A 19,235-nucleotide genomic window follows, 5' to 3' on the forward strand; every position below is an offset into this window, starting at 1 on the left:
TGTCAAACTCAATTTCATTGAGGGCCGCAGCAGCATTGCGGTTGCCCTCAGGGGGCCGGGTGGGTGTGACCTGGGTGGGCGTGGCCTATGGGGTGGGCGTGGCTAAAGTGCTTATGGCCTACTGGGTGGGCGTGGCCAGCTCTACATCGTTCGCATCAAGGGTGCCTATGGGGGGGGCTGGGCAGGAGTGGGACAGATCTGAGGGTCTCTGGCAGAAGGAGGGTCTCTGGGCCAGGGCCAAGGCAGCGGGGGCCGTTCCATCACTGTTTCCATGATGGCTTTGCGGGCCGCATGAAACCACTTCGCGGGCCAGATCTGGCCCCCGGGCCTTGTGTTTGACATGTCTGATATAAGGAAATCCTCATTTGTTCCTTAAGAACAAAGGTAGACAAACCTATAGCTTCTAGGTTGTAAAAAAGTAAAATACGAGTGTTATTTAGGTACTAAACATACAGTATCTATTTGCTTTAATGCCACGAAAACAAAACAAAACAACCTAGAAATATTGGATGTAACCTCTCTGAGGCCCTGGGAGAAAACAGGAAGATAAACATGGTTTGAAAAAATCAGAATCACAGTTAAAAATGGATTTAAGTCTCAGAAAAAGTGAACAGCATACAGTAAATAGCTTCAAGCCAGTCCTTCCAAGCCTGAGCATGCTCTAGACAGATGCATGGAACCAGCATGGCCATTGCTAAGCTTGTAAGCCGCCCTGAGTCTTCAGAGAAGAGCAGGATATAAATAGAATTAAAATTAAAATAAAAAATAAAAAAAATTGCTGAGGATTCTGGAAGCTGAAGTTAATTGGTTTGGAGCACCATTGCCTCTTCCTCTCTGTGTTTTTCTGCAAATGGGTCAACCCTGGATAATGTAATAGATAGCTGCAACTATCACTAAGGTAAGGGATGCAAAATGCTTCAGATTCCCAAAGAAACAGACTCTACTTGCTAATTAGTGGTATTATTAGCGCACCAATGGCATTGACAAGACAGAAGCAGCAGCTTTTTTTTTAACTTCTAAAAGTCTCTGTCTTGGATAATATTATTGTCCATATATTATTAGAAAGAGAGGCTGGTAGAAGAGGTACCTCCCACAGAAGCTGGGGGAGAGGGAAAATCCAGTTGATGCGGTCTGACAAAGAGCTGCCTCAAGAGGAGCAAAGCCTAATTAAAGACATTGAAATTATTGCGCCAGACGTAATCCCTGAAGAAATTTACAAGTTCTGAGGTTAGAGATCGGTAGCAGGAAAATGTAACTAGAAACAATAAAAAAATAGAATGAAAAGGACAAATTTTGTATGCCTACAATGACAATAAAAGCGTGAGAAGCCAGATTCAGTAAGAGATAGCGAAGATAGCACAGTCCTTCTGGATATGATCCCAGGGATATTTTTGTGAGTGTTAGCATACTGCCCAATTCCCACAAGGTGCAAAGTCTGTAGGAGAATCTGGGTTGAGCCCCATAGAGAGAAGCAGCCTAGTGGCCTGCCACTGTTTACCTGGCTTTAAAAATAGGATTAGGACAAAAATACAAAGAAAGTGGAGGGTGAAGGCAAATATATGTCTCGAGATAATGTTGCAGGATCCAATCTGCAGAGGTTTAATCTTCCGAGCTTTCAGACTCGTGCTGGGCCCATCCTCAAGGAACTTCTCTCTTACCAGATTCTGTTAGAGAGAGGTTTCCTGAGGATGGGCTCCAGCAGAAGTCTGAAAGCTCGGAAGATTAAACCTCTGGTTCCGGTGACCAACTCATATTGGATCCTGCAAAGTGGAGGGCGGGCAACTGACAAGCAGAAGGCAGCATTATCCAAATGCTACTTATTCATCAACAAGGAAAAGATGCTCCAGGTGCTGACAGTAGTTCAACTAATCCACTGAAGTGGGAAATCATCTTTTCCAAGACATCTATCATAGTACAGATCTGCCTTCCTTTAGCAAATCCAGGAAATCCAGGATGAGGCAAAATCTAACTGCATACCTTGTATTTTCATTGTTTTTGAGATCTGTATGTAGTGGTGTGCTCAATCTAAGAGCAATCCTGCTGAATCAAATCATGTTAGTTGGGTTTAGTTCTTTATTTTTAATACTGGCTGGGTCTCAAGGCCCATCATCTATCATCTGGTATTCAGATACACTACTTTTGGAGATTATTAAATATTTATCATGAATTTGAATCTCTTTTAAAGGCCAATCTAAAATAGTAGTGGCTGTATTTTACTGTACTGAATTGTAGACCTTTTATACAGTATTTGGGGGTGTATATTCAACATCATATAGCACCCTTTAATTATGTTGTAACCCACATAATTTCCAGGCCATGCTGCCAATCATGATTTCTCAAAATAATAGGAGCCATAGCTCAACACACAATACAGTATAGTATTCTATTTTGTATTAAAGAGTTCTTCAATCTTATGGTGCTGGAAGATTTCAATTTAGTTTCTGAGGGGAATGCTTGGAGACAGTCAAGACATCAATGAAGACCACTGTCTGCATTTTGAGGTAGGGCAAGTCAAGTAACAAGCACAGCAGGGATTCTAGGAATGCTCTTTATTGCTGTAGGATTGCCAGGCCCAGCCCAAGAACAATATGGAACAACCCAGCCAAAGTTCAATTCATGATTTCATTACAACCAATAGACAGAATATTGCTAGATTAAATTTTAGTATTCTCGTACCAGTAAATATACTTTGGAGGAATCTAGGGAGTGGCTATCCAAGCTCTTCTGACTCCTATCCAGCCCTTATTGTTTCTTCTCCCCTCCCCACCCCTTGAAATGTGCTCCCTCTTCCCTGGGAAACTACAACTTCACTGTAGTCCATCACAAAGACAAAATAACAAGATCTAGAAAGTCTGTCAGAATTTCTTCCTACTCCAACCTTTTGTTGTTATTATTCCTTCAAATTAGGTTTGTTGGCTCCTGGTGACTGCCTGGACTAATCCCTGAAGTTTTCATATCAAGATTTTGGGTTGCCATTGCCTCCTTCCTAACAGCTGAGAAAGAGGGCTAGCCCAAAGTCATTAGCTGGCTTTGTGCCTAAGATGAGACCACAACTCAACATCTCCCAGTTTGTAGCCTCATGCCTTAACTAGTACAAGAAACTGGCTCCAATGTGTAGCAAACAAAATCAAACTGGGGTCATTCTGAGTTCAAGCTGTCTTTTTGCTCAAGACTGACTAACCTTTTTGGAAACCTTTCACGTAATTATTCAATCACTCCTTTTCCCTACCCAAGGCCTGGTTTACAGTCTTTCACAGCTATTTAGATACAATTTTCTTTCAGGCAGAGGCGATGTGATCTGAGGATGGGGAATATTACAATCTGGTCCTTGTCACACTCTCCAATTGCTATGGAGTTGTCTGGTGCCACCACCACCACCATTCTCAGTAGGGAGAATGGACCTATTTGATCAGTCCCACAAAGAATCTAATGCAACACTTAATTTCAATAGGCACTTGATGAATTTCCTCAGGCTCTGTTGGGTGGTTCTACCCACCAATCCAGGGAGCTCCTTATTTTACCTAGAAGCTCTGGGAGATTAAATGAAAGAGGAGATGCCTAGAGGATTGCTGGAAAGAATCGAATAGAACAGAACAGAATAGAAAAAACAGAAAACAGAGTTGGAAGGGACCTTGTAGGTCATCTAGTCCAACCCCACCCCCCACCCCCACCCAAGCAGGAGACCCTACACCATTTCTGACAGATGGCAGTCCAGTCTCTTCTTGAAAGCTTCCAATAATGAAGCTCCCACAACTTCTGAAGGCAATCTGTTTCATTGGTTGATTGTTCTCACTGTCAGAAAATTTCTCCTTATTTCTAGGTTGAATCTCTCCTTCATCAATTTCAATCCGTTATTCCTTGTCTGGCCTTCAGGTAGTTTGGAAAATAGGTTAATCCCCTCCTCTCTGTGACAGAACCTCAAATATTGGAACACTGCTATCATGTCTCCCCTGGTCCTTCTCTTCACTAGACTAGCCATGCCCAATTCCTGTAACCGTTTTTCATATGTTTTATCTCCCAGTCCCCTAATCAATCAACTTTGTTGCTCTTCTCTGCACTTTTTCTAGTGTCTCAACACTTCATTATTGGAAGCTTTCAAGAAGAGACTGGACTGCCATCTGTCAGAAATGGTGTAGGGTCTCCTGCTTGGGTGGGGGTGGGGGGTGGGGTTGGACTAGATGACCTACAAGGTCCCTTCCAACTCTGTTTTCTGTTTTTTCTATTCTGTTCTGTTCTATTCTATTCTTTCCAGCAATCCTCTAGGCAATATGCCGATGATACCCAACTTTTCTTTTCGACCCCAAACCACCCCAGTGATGCCCTCGCTGTGATGTCCCGTTGCCTGGAGGCGGTTCGGGTCTGGATGGGGAGGAACAGACTTCAACTCAACCCTGACAAGACTGAGTGGCTGTGCATTCCGGCATCCCGGGACATTCAAAATGTTCCATCTCTTTCTATGGGGGGTGAGCTCTTACCCCCCGTGGATAGGGCTCGCAACTTGGGAGTCCTCCTAGATTCACGGCTTACCCTGGAAGATCATATAGTGGCCGTGACTAGGGGGGCTTTCGCCCAGGTTCGCCTGGTGCGCCAGTTGCGGCCCTATCTGGACCGGGATGCCCTGTGCACGGTCACTCATGCGCTCGTGACCTCTCGCCTTGACTACTGTAATGCTCTCTATATGGGGCTTCCCTTGAAGACCACTCGGAGGCTCCAACTGGTACAGAATGCGGCCGCGAGAGTTGTCTTGGGAGTTTCCCGGTACTCCCATGTTACACCTTTGCTCCGCGAGCTGCATTGGTTACCAGTTGTCTTCCGGGTGAGGTTCAAGGTCTTGGTTATGATCTTTAAGTCCTTACATGGCATGGGTCCGGGTTACCTCGGGGACCACCTGCTGCCGGCGTCAACTCCCCTCCGCCCTGTGCGTTCCCACAGAGAGGGCCTCCTCAGGGTGCCTCCAGTCAGGGAATGCCGACTGGCGGCCCCCAGGGGGAGAGCCTTCTCTGTGGGTGCCCCGGCTTTGTGGAACCAACTGCCGGTGGAGCTCCGGATGGCATCAGACCTCCGAACTTTCCGTCGTGGCCTGAAGACCCATTTATTTGAATTAGCTGGTCTGGCCTGACGGGGGATTTGGGTTTTAAATTGTTGTTTTAGAATTGTATTACTGTTTTTAACTGGGCATTGATTTAATCTTTTTTAACTTTTGTATTGTATTGTATTGTTATTTATATATGCCCTGTGAACCGCCCTGAGTCCCTAGGGAGAAGGGCGGTATACAAATCAAATAAAACTGAAACTGAATAAGAACTCATGTTCAAGCCTACATTGTGGTAATTAGAATAGGACAACATCAATATTTAATCTGCTCTTCTTACTGAATCCTACCTTGCAACCCTTTTTAAATGGCCCAGAACCTATTACAGAGGGATGACTCAGAAGAATATTTGTAGAGCTAATAGGAGAAACGCTCTAGTCATCTGGAGGAGAAAACTGCTGTGAATCATTTGCAGCTGAAAGCCAGTTAGGCACATCATGATGAAGTGACAGAGATCTGTTTTGGAAGGATTTAAACCTGTTAGTTCTCAGGAAGTAGGCAGGATTTTCTTTGGCATCAACTTTGTTACCTGTAGCTGATCATCTGCCAGCAATAATAATACAAAGGTGATATGCTACCACAAATTCCAAAGTATTTCTTCAAAACCATATTTTTTTACATGAGGTCATCTGGTGTCTGCTCCTCCTGAGTCACACCATGACAAGTCTTGTCTTCCACTTTTATTAATCCTCTTGCATCTGGAAAAGGTAATACCTTTGTAATTTGTCATGGAATAAGCAACATATTGTAGGAATATTAAATTGCTGGTTAAGTAACTATATTCCCATTAAAATTGAAATTAAAGGCAGCAGATTATGAATATTATCTCTTAGTACTATGTAGCTTCATAATGGCCACTCTTTACTATAATTCATTCTTTCTACATCTGCTTTGATACAGTAAGCATACAGGCTTAAAAGAAGTCACTACCTCTTCTCACAGACAGTGTTTTAAAATGGACTAAAGAAGATCTATTTTTTAAGAACTTCCTCTCCATTTTAGGATGCCAAATAGTTCAGTGTGGTCATTGAGCAGACTGAGAATTTATCATCTGCCTTAGACTGGTATTTAATTATAGCTCCAAGCCTACTTCTTTTTGCATAGATTCTAAACCACATTCTTTCCAGAATGTATTTTAGCCAACTTCTCCTCCTCTAATAAAATGCAATCTTATCTTGTTTAACTATATTATTTAAAATGATACAATCTGCAAATCTAAATCAGCAAAATACGCTACATCTGCAGAGTTGTGTTTGACTGACTTGTTAACCCTGACTTTCATATTCTACTTCAGTAGATTTTTAACAGCCCCATTACCAGGGACAGTTTTAGCATCTTCTCATAAAAATACTATGCTACTGAGGATTCCATATGCTTCACTAACAAGACTTTATCCATTCCCCTTCATGAGAAAAATCGAGCTGTCCAATGCAGTTAACTCCCTTTAGGTCTTCTGGAATGATCTTGTCCTGACATACACTTGGCCCCAACAATGGGGACCTTAGAAAAACATTAAGAACTTGGTTCTTCCGCAGGCATTGGAGCCCATGTGACCGAAGATCCTGAGATGTAGTAAATGTTAAAGGTTCCCAAATGTCTATTAATTTTCGCTGCCATAATTTCATTGTACTTGAATGTTTATTTTATACTGATGTATCCTGCCAAAAGTTTCATTTGTGTGAGTTGGACAGCTATATAAATTTCTTAAATAAATAAATATTTTAAAGAGGAATTCCAATGTTAGATACTTCACCACACAGATGAGAAAAAAAATTACAACAGTCTAAAATCCCTTGAGTATCCTTGGCCAAAATATTTTACAATGATGTAGTTTCAACCTACCAGGTCTTCAATTATAACATTGGGTGTTATATCATCTTAATATATACAGCATATTCTTTTGGAATGAGACCTGTTGTGAATATTGCCTATTTGGAAAGTATATGTGTAACATCTCTGTAATTTTGTCAGGTTTTAGGGGTCACATATATTAAACAAAATAGGGACTCGGTGGCTGAGTGGGTTAGGACGCTGAGCTTGTCGATCAGAAGGTCGGCAGTTTGGCGGGTCAAATCCCGAGTGCCGCATAACAGAGTGAGCGCCTGTTACTCATCCCAGCTTTTGTCAACCTAGCAGTTCGAAAGCACGTAAAAATGCAAGTAGGAAAATAGGGACCACAATGGTGGGAAGGTAATACTGTTCCATGCACCTTTGGCATCTAGTCATGCCGGCCACATGATCACGGAGACATCCTCGGACAAACGCTGGCTCTTCAGCTTTGCAACGGAGATGAGCACCGGCCCCCAAAGTTGGAAACGACTAGCACGCATGTGCGGGGGAACCTTTACCTTTACCTTATATTAAACAAAAATCTTCATTTCCCACTTTAAAACTACCAGACACATTGGGTTATTACTAAGTAAGGAGATACATTTCGATATTGAATCACATAAGAAATTGATTTTGTGGAATAAATTAAGTTTAAAAACAGCAGGAAAGAATTTTTACTGGAATGCTTAGGCTATAGAGGGATCAAGACTTTAAATCAGTTGTTTCCCAATGGTTGTTTTAAAGATTTTGACACAGTATGTGTTGAACATTAGTCACAATGTTAACAATATAGACCAGATCTATTAATTTTTGCTCCAAAAGACACATTATGGCTTATTTTCCAGTTAGGTCTTAATTTTTGTGAAAATATGGCACTAAAGGCGTCCATCTAGCTAATGGACTGGGGCTTAACTGGAGCTTCTTTTGGGGGTAGGGCTTATATTACGAACATCCTGAAAAATCATGCTAGGGCTTACTTTCTGGTTGGGTCTTATTTTGGGGTAAACACGGTACGGTGTATATACCTCGAACAGCCACCAAGACACTTGCAATTTTAGGCTCCTTAAGAGATGCAGCATTAAAAGAAACCAACAATTCAACTCTGTAAGGAATTTTAAAAAGAAAATTAATAATAGTTTTTAATATATATAGTTATATGCCTGAATTGTGGAACTAAAAATTAGAATATCCAATTTTAGAAAATCCATATGTGGATTTTGGCCTGTTAATATTTTTTAAAATATTAATATTAGATTTCTTGTGTTGGTGTGGCAAAAAATGAGAAGATTCTTTAACTTATAAGATCTGATGTTGTCCAGCTGTAACCTTGTATGGTTTGAAATTACTACATATCTCAACACATTTTGGGGAAGAAATGTTATAATTAAGGAACTTATATTTCAATATAGCATAGTGATTTTGAACTATATTCCTACAACACACAATATGTTATTTTAAGAGACCCGGAGTATGGCAAAGGGGATGCTTTTATATCACTAGAAGGAAACTTTCCCATTCCTCTTCACCTGATTTTAAGAAGTAGTGTCACAAACTTCTCACTCTAACCAATGTCTGGTTAGATAACAATAAATATCTGGTGTACTATTTACAATTTTACTAGATTGTTTACACTGCCTACAGTCATTTTCTGCAAGATGGGCAGTCATATACCATAAATTTGAATGAATGGATGGATGGATGAATGAATGAATGAATGAATGAACGAATATACAATACGTCACAAATCCTATTATGGTTTAACATGCTGAATGAACTTTAAAAAATGGACACGTATCCCCATATCAATTTCACTAAAGTTATCCTTTTTATATCATAAATCCATAAGGATTCTTTTTCCTGATTTCTAACTGATGCAAGCAATCGTTTGGTTCACACATCATATAATTATTACCGTATTTACAAGTCCATATTTATAAGACCATTATTTATAAGACCATAATTTATTTACACTGCTAAATAAACCACCTTTAGCACACAATGGTTTAGTGTGCATTAAACATTATTTGGTTTTGGCTTTAGTATACAATATGAACTTAGTCCCTAGCTTAGGGACTATGAATTTAGTCCCTAGCTTAGTCCCTAGCTCATATTTCAGAAGACAAAAATTATTTAATAACAATGTTATCCATTAGCATAACCTATGTTAAAATACAACTGCAGATAGTTCTCAACTTGAAATTATAACTGAGACCAAAATAATGGCTGTAAGTCATTATGGTTGTAAGCTCAGGCAGCACATGATTGGACCTGACTTTTTTTTTACATACAGTAGTTTGCAGCAGTTATTAAGCAAACATAGTGGATGTTAAGCAAATCCATTTTTCCTATTAGACCAGAAATCTTTTGCTCTAGAAGTCAGAAGCAAATACTGGAAACCAGCAAAAATGTCACAAATTGGCCACTGGATGCTGCAAATTACTGTAAAGGTGAACTGGCTCCAAGTTCCCAAAATGGAATCATGTGAATGCGAGGGCAGTTGGTTGTTGTAACTTCCAAAACAAGTCATAGTTAGCTCAGGGGAGGTCTGTTGTAATGTGAAATGGTTGTTAAGCAATGATCGTAAGTTGAGGACTACTTGCACAAAGAAGAACTGAATCCCTGCCTGGGGACAGATTGTTGAGCTTTTAGAAATAGGAGACAGTACAACATTAATAAGCTTTATTTTTTAATTCATTGATTGTGTGAACTGTAAGACAACCATATTTCAAGTAGAGGGATGGATCCAAAGCGTTTCTTGAACTGAAGGAAGCAATGGTTGTTCATAGCACAAATTTTCCTTCCTCTGTACGTTTTTCTCAATTCTGTTCTGGAGGGTCTTTGAGGAGGCACTAGGAGTAGAAAAGTTGACACTGCACAGAGAACTCCACTCACATAGGTAAGATTCATGAATTAAACTAAACCATAAATTGTTGAAAAAATTACAATAGCTAGCTTCTTTCATAATATCTAGCTATAGTTTACATGCAATGAATGTTTGCACCTAACACTAAACCAAATATAAAATACATTACATCTTTGTGCCATGCATGAAAACAGTTGTTACAGGCAGTTTTCTTTATTCTTTCATCAACAACAGAAATTTGAAACAAGGAACTAAAAAAATGTGGACTAAAGATCAAACAAGCGAACAAAGTAATGCCTTTTATACCCTAATAATTCCTTCATCATATTTATTTGGATTTATAGTTAGCTCCATTCGGGATGCTCAGAGCTGTTAGCAAATGCAAGGGTCAGCAAAAACAGTAAGATTTATCTAAGTCATTTAGATTTCTCCAGTTTAACTCAGAGCCCTATAAATCAATGCAGTAAAAAGGAATGAGTCATAATGCCCCCATGGCAATGCCAAGAATAACACGACTGTCTTATTAGGGTGGCCATCCATCCTATTTTAGCTCTCTTACCTCCTCCGACTCCCTTATGCCCTCTAACATGGCAAATCTGTCACATCCTGTCAGTTAAGTCTCTAACACTTCAGGATTAAGCTAATACTGATGTCCATGTCCAATCCACTTACAGACATTTTAGATGCTCCAAAAGCAGCAAAGTTTAAAGCCCCAAGCCCTATGAGGTGGTAGCATTTTGGATCATAACAATCAACTATACAACCATCAGAATAAAATGTTGGCTCATCACATATGGTAGGGTAAAAGCTAAATGTGGATTGCCATCTATGAAGATATAAGCAGCTCAGAGCCAGATTGTGCTTTACATAATCTTCCTATATAAACAATTTATCTATATTTTAGGAACTCCATTGGGAGCTCTATTTTACATTTGACTATTGACACTATATTGGTGGGTTCTGTGGCAGCATCCTGCCTGATGAACTGGTTTGCCTGAAGACCACAATTCTGCGCCTTTGCAATGAACAAGTGCCTGTTTTAGGATTACAGCAAGTGTCAAACTCAATTTCATTGAGAGCCGCATCAGCATTGCGGTTACCCTCGGGGGGGGGGCGGGTGTGTGTGGCCAGGGTGGGCACGCCCTATGGGGTGGACATGGCTGGAGTGCGTGTGGCCTACTGGGTGGGCATGGCCAGCTCTACACCGTTCACGTCAAGGGTGCCTATGGGGGCCTGGGCAGGAGTGGGACAGATCTGAGGGTCTCTGGCAAGAAGAGATGGGACCGGAGCAAGTGCCAAGGCATGGTCCACTGGAGACGCCTCACTGTTCCCTCTCAGGCCATGCAGGGGGGGCCGGACGGTGGCGCGGAGGTCAAATGCCCAGCCCAGCCCTCAAGCACCCGCAGCACTTCCCCAAGGGGGCGCCCAGCTGCACTTACCTCCTCCTCAAGGCTGCTGCTGCTGTGCTTGCTCTCCTTAGCCAGGTTGCTCATGATGGGTACAAGGGCAGTCAAGAGGGAGGCCCATTCCCTCTGTGAGGAGACCTGGCTTTGTATCCAAAGCTTCCTTAGGAATAGAATGGGAAACCCCCCAGGATAGGCCAGGAGGAGGGGGCAAGGGGATGGTGAAAGGGCAGCAGGGAAGGATTAAGGCAGGACTTCCCTCAGACTCTCCCCTTCCTTCCTTCCTTCCTTCCTTCCTTCCTTCCTTCCTTCCTTCGAGTGGTGGGAAAATATTTGAGATGAGGGAGGGAGAAAAACAGGCAAGAAATGCAGCTGAGGAAGTGTCATCCTTCATGAGGAATGAAGAAATGCACCATCGCCTGGAAGTGGCCAGCACATGGCCCTCGCCAACTTCACATATCCGACTTGGTGGGCTCTGGGGGAGGGGATGCCATGAGCAGCATGAGTTGATGTTACCTGTGCAGTGCTGCCCAGCCCCCAGCCTGCCCGGTTTTGGCAGGCAGCAGGGGCTCTCCTCACATAGCCGAGAGGCTGAGCCGGGGGGCATGAATCTGAAGAGAAGCGCAACGCTGCCCAGCCCCTAGCCTTCCCGAAGTAGGGAGGACTAGGTGCTGGCCACTTCCAGGCGATGGTGTATTTCTTCATTCCTCACAAAGGGTGATACCTCCTTAGCACACACCCAGGGGGCAGGGCCGACACGGCAGGGGCTGGTCCCTAGCTGTTTCCAGATGGCCTTGTGGAGCTAAGACTGAATGCATTTCAGCATAGATGGCCACCACAAAATTGTACATTGACTCCCGGCTGGCCTGGGGCCAAGGAAGCGGGAGCTGTTCCCTCACTGTTTCCAGGATGGCTTCACGGGCCACATGAAATCACTTTGCGGGCCGGATCTGGACCCCGGGCCTTGTGTTTGACAAGTCTGGACTACAGCCTTCATCTCAAAGGACTCCAAGATCAACAGAGCAGCTGAAATAGCATTGCTAACAATCCATAAAGAAATATTCTGCTCCACATTGAAAAGCATGACGATATCTGTGAAGACCACATACAACAGCAGACCACTCATTGGCCCAAAATGTTCACAGCTCTGACAGAAAGACGTTGCAGATATCACAATAAATTCCAATGCTTTCTGGATTTCCCTAACTTCCAAGTGTTTCCAATTAACTGTGCCTCCAGTTCTTATTTGACTTTTCCCCCTCCTGTTACAATACAGTGACTTCAGCACAATTGTCAATAGTTGCTTAGAATATCTCATATGGGCATGCACGATCATTCATAATGTCTGTTCATAACAGAATCAACACATTCAGAATCTATATGATTGTAGAACATTGTCCCTTTAAGTGATTAAACCACCATAGGAAGAGAAGGCAGGACTGAGACAAGATTTTTTGACAAAGATCACCAGCTGATTTGGAACAAGGACACTGCTAGGAAGAAAAGGGTCAAGCATCCCTTCTCCCAATCACCTTTCCCATAGAACAGCTGACTCAGGAATTCTGGGAGTTGAAGTCCATGAGTCATAAAAGAGCCGAGGTTGCCTACCCCTGCCATAGAAGCTTAGGCATAATATGTAATATAGGCTCAAGTGATAGGATACAGCAGACATTGCCTGATTCTGCAAGATTTATTTTTCCAGGCCCACATACTTCAAAGATATTCTGCTTGTATGTGTACCGACCATGTCTTGGTTTTAGATTTTTTTTTCAAGATATGATTTGAGGTTTACCTTTTTGGTCACTGTGCTATATGTTTTGCATAACTAGCAACTGTTACAATATCTGAAAGGGTAATTAAATAAAGGCATACAACTTTTATCCAGGAAAATGGTCTCTGGGCAGGAACATTATTAAGTTTATGTTTTGAATGTCACACACAGCACCCTGCAAGTATTTCCTTATGACTTATAAAGGTGTAAAAGAGGGTTTTTTTAAAAAAAAATTAATTTATTCATCAAATGTATACACTGCCCATCTTGCCTGAGTGATTCTGGACGGTTTACAAAAAGAAGCCATACAACCACACTAAGACACATAGTTCAAAGCCAAGTCAGAATGAAAACAAAGGTTAAAAGGTAAAAAAAAAGGCCTGCCTGGCTGCATCTTGTACTTAGCTTCCAACCTTTTTGCCTTTTGAGATAAGAAATACTCCATACCAGTGGTGGGATTCAAATGTGAACAATCGGTTCTCTGTGTGGATGCCGCTTCCGGAAGTCTGTTCTGGGCCTGGGCAACAAAAGAAGTGGTGCAAACCCGCTGAATCCCACCACTGCTCTATACTATGCTTCTGCTTAGCATTTGTGAGGAGGGATATCTGGATAAAAGGAAATTTAGGGATCAGTAGAAGATCCCTTGTTCTCTGATTAGCCACGATGCTCATTTCTGCACAATCAACTCCCAAGCCATCTGTCTTTCTTCTTGCCCATTTCTTAGATCAAGGGTGCACTTTTAAAATAAGGAGGAAGAGAACTGAACACAGAAATAGCAGGAAGAGAAAGACACAAACTATGTTCACGCAACACACCCATAGCTCAATTAACCTAATTTTTGTGATGCACATGAGGGTTTCTTTGTTTGCTTGTTTTGCCTTCACGCCATTCTTGACCTCCGGTGATTGGATTGACATATTCTTGGCAGAAATGGTTTGCCATTGCCTCCTCCCTTGGACCAACAGAAAACAACTGGCTGAAAGTAACATAAATTTTGCATTTAGTGCTCTTTCTTTGTTACCACTTCCCTCCTCTTTGAAGTATCGTATTGTTTTTAATTTAAAGAGGTAACATTGGAACTGAATTACCTGTTTTTGCCCAATATACAGTTAGTTCCAACAGAAATCTCTGGCAGGAATATTATCAAATTTATATTTTGAACATCACACCCAATACTCTCCAAGTATTTCCTTACCACTATTTTATTTTTTTTATTTTATTTTAATTCCATTTATATCCCGCCCTTCTCCGAAGACTCAGGGCAGCTTACAAGCTTAGCAGTAGCCTTCATTCTATGTATATGCCTGGTTATTAGGGCTTTCGCCCCCTCCCCCAAGCGGCATTATTACAAAGTCAGCTTATTGCCCCCAACAATCTGGGTCCTCATTTTACCTACCTCGGAAGGATGGAAGGCTGAGTCAACCTTGAGCCTGGTGGGATGCGAACCTGCACTAACTGCAGGCAGCTGGTGTTACTTAAGGAGGCATTAGCCCACTGCTCCACCAAGGCTCCATATCTCTCACACAAACCCATTCTTTTGTGATAAAGTCACTCCTGTGTGACTATAAAGGTGCACAAGGGTTTATTTATTAATTTATAAATTTATTTATTTTACAGTATTATTATTAATTTTATTAATAAATTTATTTATTATTTATTATGGGTCATAGATCAGCATAAGAAGGATGAAAAACAGTTTAAAAGCTAAAAATATAAAATACACAAAATTAAAAATCATTTTAAAAAATTAATATATATATATATATATATATATATATATATATATATATATATATATATATATATATATATATATATATATATATATATATATATATATATATATAAACAAAAATAAATAAATAAAAACTTTAAAATCACAGAAAAATGCAAGGGTAAAGAGATTCAAAAGGCCACTCCTACAGGTACTATTAAGCCCATCAATGGCACTTGTTTGCTATGTTACTTCAACATGGAAAGCCTTCTTTTGAGCGTGATACTGAAGATTTTTTTTTTTCTTTTTAAGAAATGCAGGCATCATCTGTTTAAGATTATAGTCCCTCAGAAAGCACCTTCTATCCCAGTTGGTGGAAGAGAAGTTGCTAAATGCTAACAGCCAGGCAGATACTGCAAACTGATTCCAGCTGTTCTGCCTGCTGAAAAGGCAAGCACGTATTTTCAGTACAAAAATTGAATTCATGTTAGCATTGACTTTGCAATGTTCTTTGGGAGCAATTAGTAAGTAATTTGGGGAACAGAGACATCATTACAGGCTTTTTTTCCTTTTTCCTTTAGTTTCCAATCTGCTTAACAAGAGCTTCACCCTATCTTCAATGACCAGCATATATATCATGGGAAGACTAAGTGGCTAGAGATACATGGACCAACCTGTTCTGGAGACCTACCGACAAGCTTTGAATGAGGTTGCAGACAGTTCCAGTGTGCAATTGTGGGGTGGGGGGATTTTTTGCACTCACAACTTCTGCTTGAGGAAAGAGGATTACTGCGGTCAAAATGTCTTTGCACAGATTCACCCTCCTACATTGAGAGGCCCTATTCACAATCGGTCATATCTTATATCAGCTACAATACTACAATAATAGGGCTGCTCTTGAGGACCATTCAAAAGGTACAACTGGTCCACCATACATCCCAGCAAACATTACTCCTGTTAACATACAAGAGGGGACTTCTGCAATAGAAGATCAAAAAAGGATAGTTGTTTTCAATTATAGGTGGAGCCAGCATCTTGACTTTTCTGACTCCCAACAACCCTACTTCATGTTAATATAAAGAAATTAGGTGCATACGATTTCATACTGAATTCAAATTGACTCACAATCTTGTATGTGTGCGTATACATACATACAAACACAGTATATCATATACAATATAGCACTGTAAGAAAATTCTACCTCTTACCACTCATATACTTGGTTCCTACATTTATCTAAGTTCCTGTTAATTTTTGTAATTTTATATTGCTGTTTTTATTGTGTTGTATTGTATTGTATTGTATTGTATTGTATTGTATTGTATTGTATTGTATTGTATTGTATTGTATGCCATCCAGTAAGATGGATAGTAAGATGAGCAGCATATAAATTTAATAAATAACATTCATTGACTTACCATATCTATCTATAGATAAAATAAAAAAGCAATTAAACAAGCATCTTTAAGAAAAGAAATTACCCTGATTTTAAAAGATGACATCTTGGGATTAGTCACAAAAGGTTTGAATGTTCTGCCAGTTCCCTTTTGTTTTGAATTATGCTATCCTGATGGGAAATAGTCTTCAAAACATGTAATTAAATATAATGAACAGAAATAGCATTTTAGATACTGTTCTAAAGATAGAAAAATATATGGCTCCTGAAAATCTCTTTATAAATTGTTTATTGTCACTAAAGTAGCTGTAGTTTCACAGCAAGTAAACTGAAAACTTTATTTCATATTTTATTGAAACTGAAACTGTTCCCAAGTAAGCAAGCAAAACAGAAATATACAATATTCTATTAAAAGTAAACCTGAATGAACTCAATGGAAATTGTTTGTAACTAGTGAACAGAAGATTGGTCCTATTAACCAAAATCATGAATTTGGAATACACAGTACAGAATTCATATCCTGTATTGTGGCATACAGAACTACTCCTGTCAGCCATGTCAATGTTACAAGGCTAGCATACTGTGGACACTTCCCCCACCCCCACCCCCGTTTGCTTCCATAGGTCCTTCTGCTATGCATTTCCAGGATGACCAGAGGCTAAAGAAAACAGGGATGTCATACATCATTGCAGGATACACACATAATATCAGCTGCTCAACATCTCTTTGCATCTGCTCCCCAATATTTTTTCAATACGCTGATAACAAAAAGTGCTTTTTCCAAGGTTAACCAGTAAATGGTCAGAAAAGATCCAGCTAGATTAGCAAAAATGTTTAAAAATGTATCAGGTAAATGTTGGAAATGTAAACATAATTTAGGTGCATATTATCATATTTGGTGGACATGTGACAAAGTAAAGGCTTATTGGAAAAAAAATACATGCTTGGTTAGAAAAAATTTTAGGAGAACATGTAGCATTTAATCCTGAATTTTTTTATTAGGTATTGTACCAGAAAAGACTAGCAAACAAAATTTATATTTGGTTTTACATATTGTAACTGCAGCAAGAATAAGTTATCCACAATGCTGGAAAAATGAACAAATACCGTCAGAAGAAGGGGTAATAAAGAAGATATTGGAATGCGCAGAGATGGAGAGATTAACTATGAGATTAAAAGACAAAGAAGAAACAGAATACTATAAAAGCTGGAATCTATTTTATAAATGGTTAGAAGAGAGAGCCAAAGAGTAGAATTTGTATATGTATGAACCCAGCTCACATGCTGTTTGAAAAACTAACATGTGTATGTAGAGAATAAAAAATAACAATAAAAACTTTATATATATAAAAAGATCCTTCTGCCTTAACCCAGCTAATTGTTGCAGGCACAAAAGTATGTTAGACATATTAACAACAGGTATGAAAGATCTTTATTCCATTTTAATTACCTTTATTGTTTTCTTTCTTAAACTACTATTAGTACTATTACTACAATTAATAGTAAAAGAAGACGAGCTCCACCTTTGGAAGAATATATGCCAATGAAACCATCTATCAGCAGTCGATGATGGATTAAAGAGAGAAGGATGGTCATAAGTCTTGCCTGCATCCAATACAGCATTTGTGGTTTTAGAAATTAAATTCCCCCTCCCATCAATACCAGAGCTCATCTCATTAGCAGCGGGGATGGTTAAATGTTACATCAGAAGACTGATGGGGTGTTTTAGAATGCAATTAGCGCACTAACAAGAGTATGCAACTATATGGGCAGGCATGCCAAGTGGCACAGGACAGACAAGAATTTACCAGGAGGCTTCTTAAGGGGGGGGGGGGTAGAGAGGGAGAGAGAGGAGGATCTCAATTTAGGACCGCGCGAGAGTCCTGTTCTTTTCAAGCAAGAATTCCCCAAGAGCGGTTGCCCGAACGAAAAGCAGCTTCAAGCAACAAGCGCGACGCCACGAATGTCACTATTTCAATCCAGCCGCTGCCGCCGCCGCCGCCGCAATCCTCGCACGGGAAAAAGAGGAGGCGTAAAAAAAAAAAACCACTCTCCCAGCAGCCAGAGCTTCGCAATAGACGACGCGCAGGAGGGTCATTCTCCTGACCCTCCAAACTCTCGGGGAAACTCCTCGGCAGCCACGGAAAACATCGTCACGGGTGCAGCCCCACTGGCGCAGAAGGACGGCGAAAAGGGCGCAAGAGGGGGGGGGGAATCACAGCAAGGGTCCCGCCGCTCGCTTAGCCCAGCTAGCCCAGCTTCGGGTTGCAGCCGCCGCTCGCGCTTCGCTCGCCCGGAGTTGGAGCGCGCGCAACCCTGCCGTGCGGACTCCCCTCAAACCCAACCACCCCCCCCCGCAAACCCCCCGCGCTCGCTCCGCCTTACCGGATTTCGGGGGATATCTGTAGAGGGAATTGGACGGGACATCCACCTCTTCCACTCCGGCATTCTGCCGGCTGGTGAGCGCTCCCATGCTTCAGGCGGAGTGGCAACGGGCATCCGGGGTTGCGGGGCTGGGGGGAGGGGGTGGGGGGGAAGGAGGAGGCGGGGGGGCGGCCCCCGGCGGCTTCCCAGCTGGCACCTTCGCCCGCTGAGCTGGAGTCGGCGGTGGGATAGGCGGGTCAGCCTTTCGCTCCTCCCGCCACGGCGCTGCTCCCTCACTGAGGCGGCTGCCGCATTGACTTGCCTCCTGCTGCTGTCCCCAGGGGGGTGGCGGTGCCTACTGCTCCCCAGCCGGGGAGGGAGGCGGCCATTTCGCCCCTCTCCCGGTCCACCACTTTCGCCAAGGAGCCGCCACCGGGTTGAGGAGAGCCACGCTAGTGGCGGTCCTTTGCGGAACACCGCAGCCGCCAAGCCGGGGGGAGAAAAGGCGCGCGCTGGCTTCCCCGCGCAGCAGCAACTAGCTCTGCTCGAGGGGCGGGCGTCGCTGCTACAAGTGCAAGAGGCAACCCCAGGAGCAGCGGCAGCGGCGGCGGCATCTCCGCTCACTGCAGTAGCTTTTGCAAGGAGCTGGGCGCCGCCTTGACGTTGGCGGTGGCGGCTCCGTCCTCCAGCCAATGGGGGCAGCCACGAAAGGAGGCTGCCTGCTCAGCTGCCAGCCCGGCGGCTCTGGTTTCGCGCTCCCCACCCCACCCCCGGTTCCTTGCCCCCCTCAGTTTCTTTCAGC

At 42.1% G+C, this 19,235-nt stretch overlaps 1 protein-coding gene across 7 annotated transcripts in view; it reads right to left on the reverse strand.

Moving 5' to 3' along the window:
- RNF157 (ring finger protein 157) overlaps window positions 1-18,982 on the reverse strand; it is a 108,206-nt gene extending 89,224 nt beyond the window's left edge. For all 7 annotated transcript variants that reach the window (XR_014025329.1, XR_014025330.1, XM_081319510.1 and 4 more), the window contains exon 1: window positions 18,455-18,982. Coding sequence is in view for 5 of the 7 variants with exons in the window: in XM_081319510.1 (XP_081175636.1) it covers window positions 18,455-18,542 (88 nt within the window). In the remaining 2 variants the exon portion in view is untranslated. The remainder of the gene's footprint in view (window positions 1-18,454) is intronic.
- Window positions 18,983-19,235: the final 253 nt, after the last annotated feature.

The sequence above is a fragment of the Vipera berus genome (genome assembly GCF_964194415.1).
Source record: "Vipera berus genome assembly, chromosome: 2".
Lineage (NCBI taxonomy): Eukaryota > Metazoa > Chordata > Lepidosauria > Squamata > Viperidae > Vipera > Vipera berus.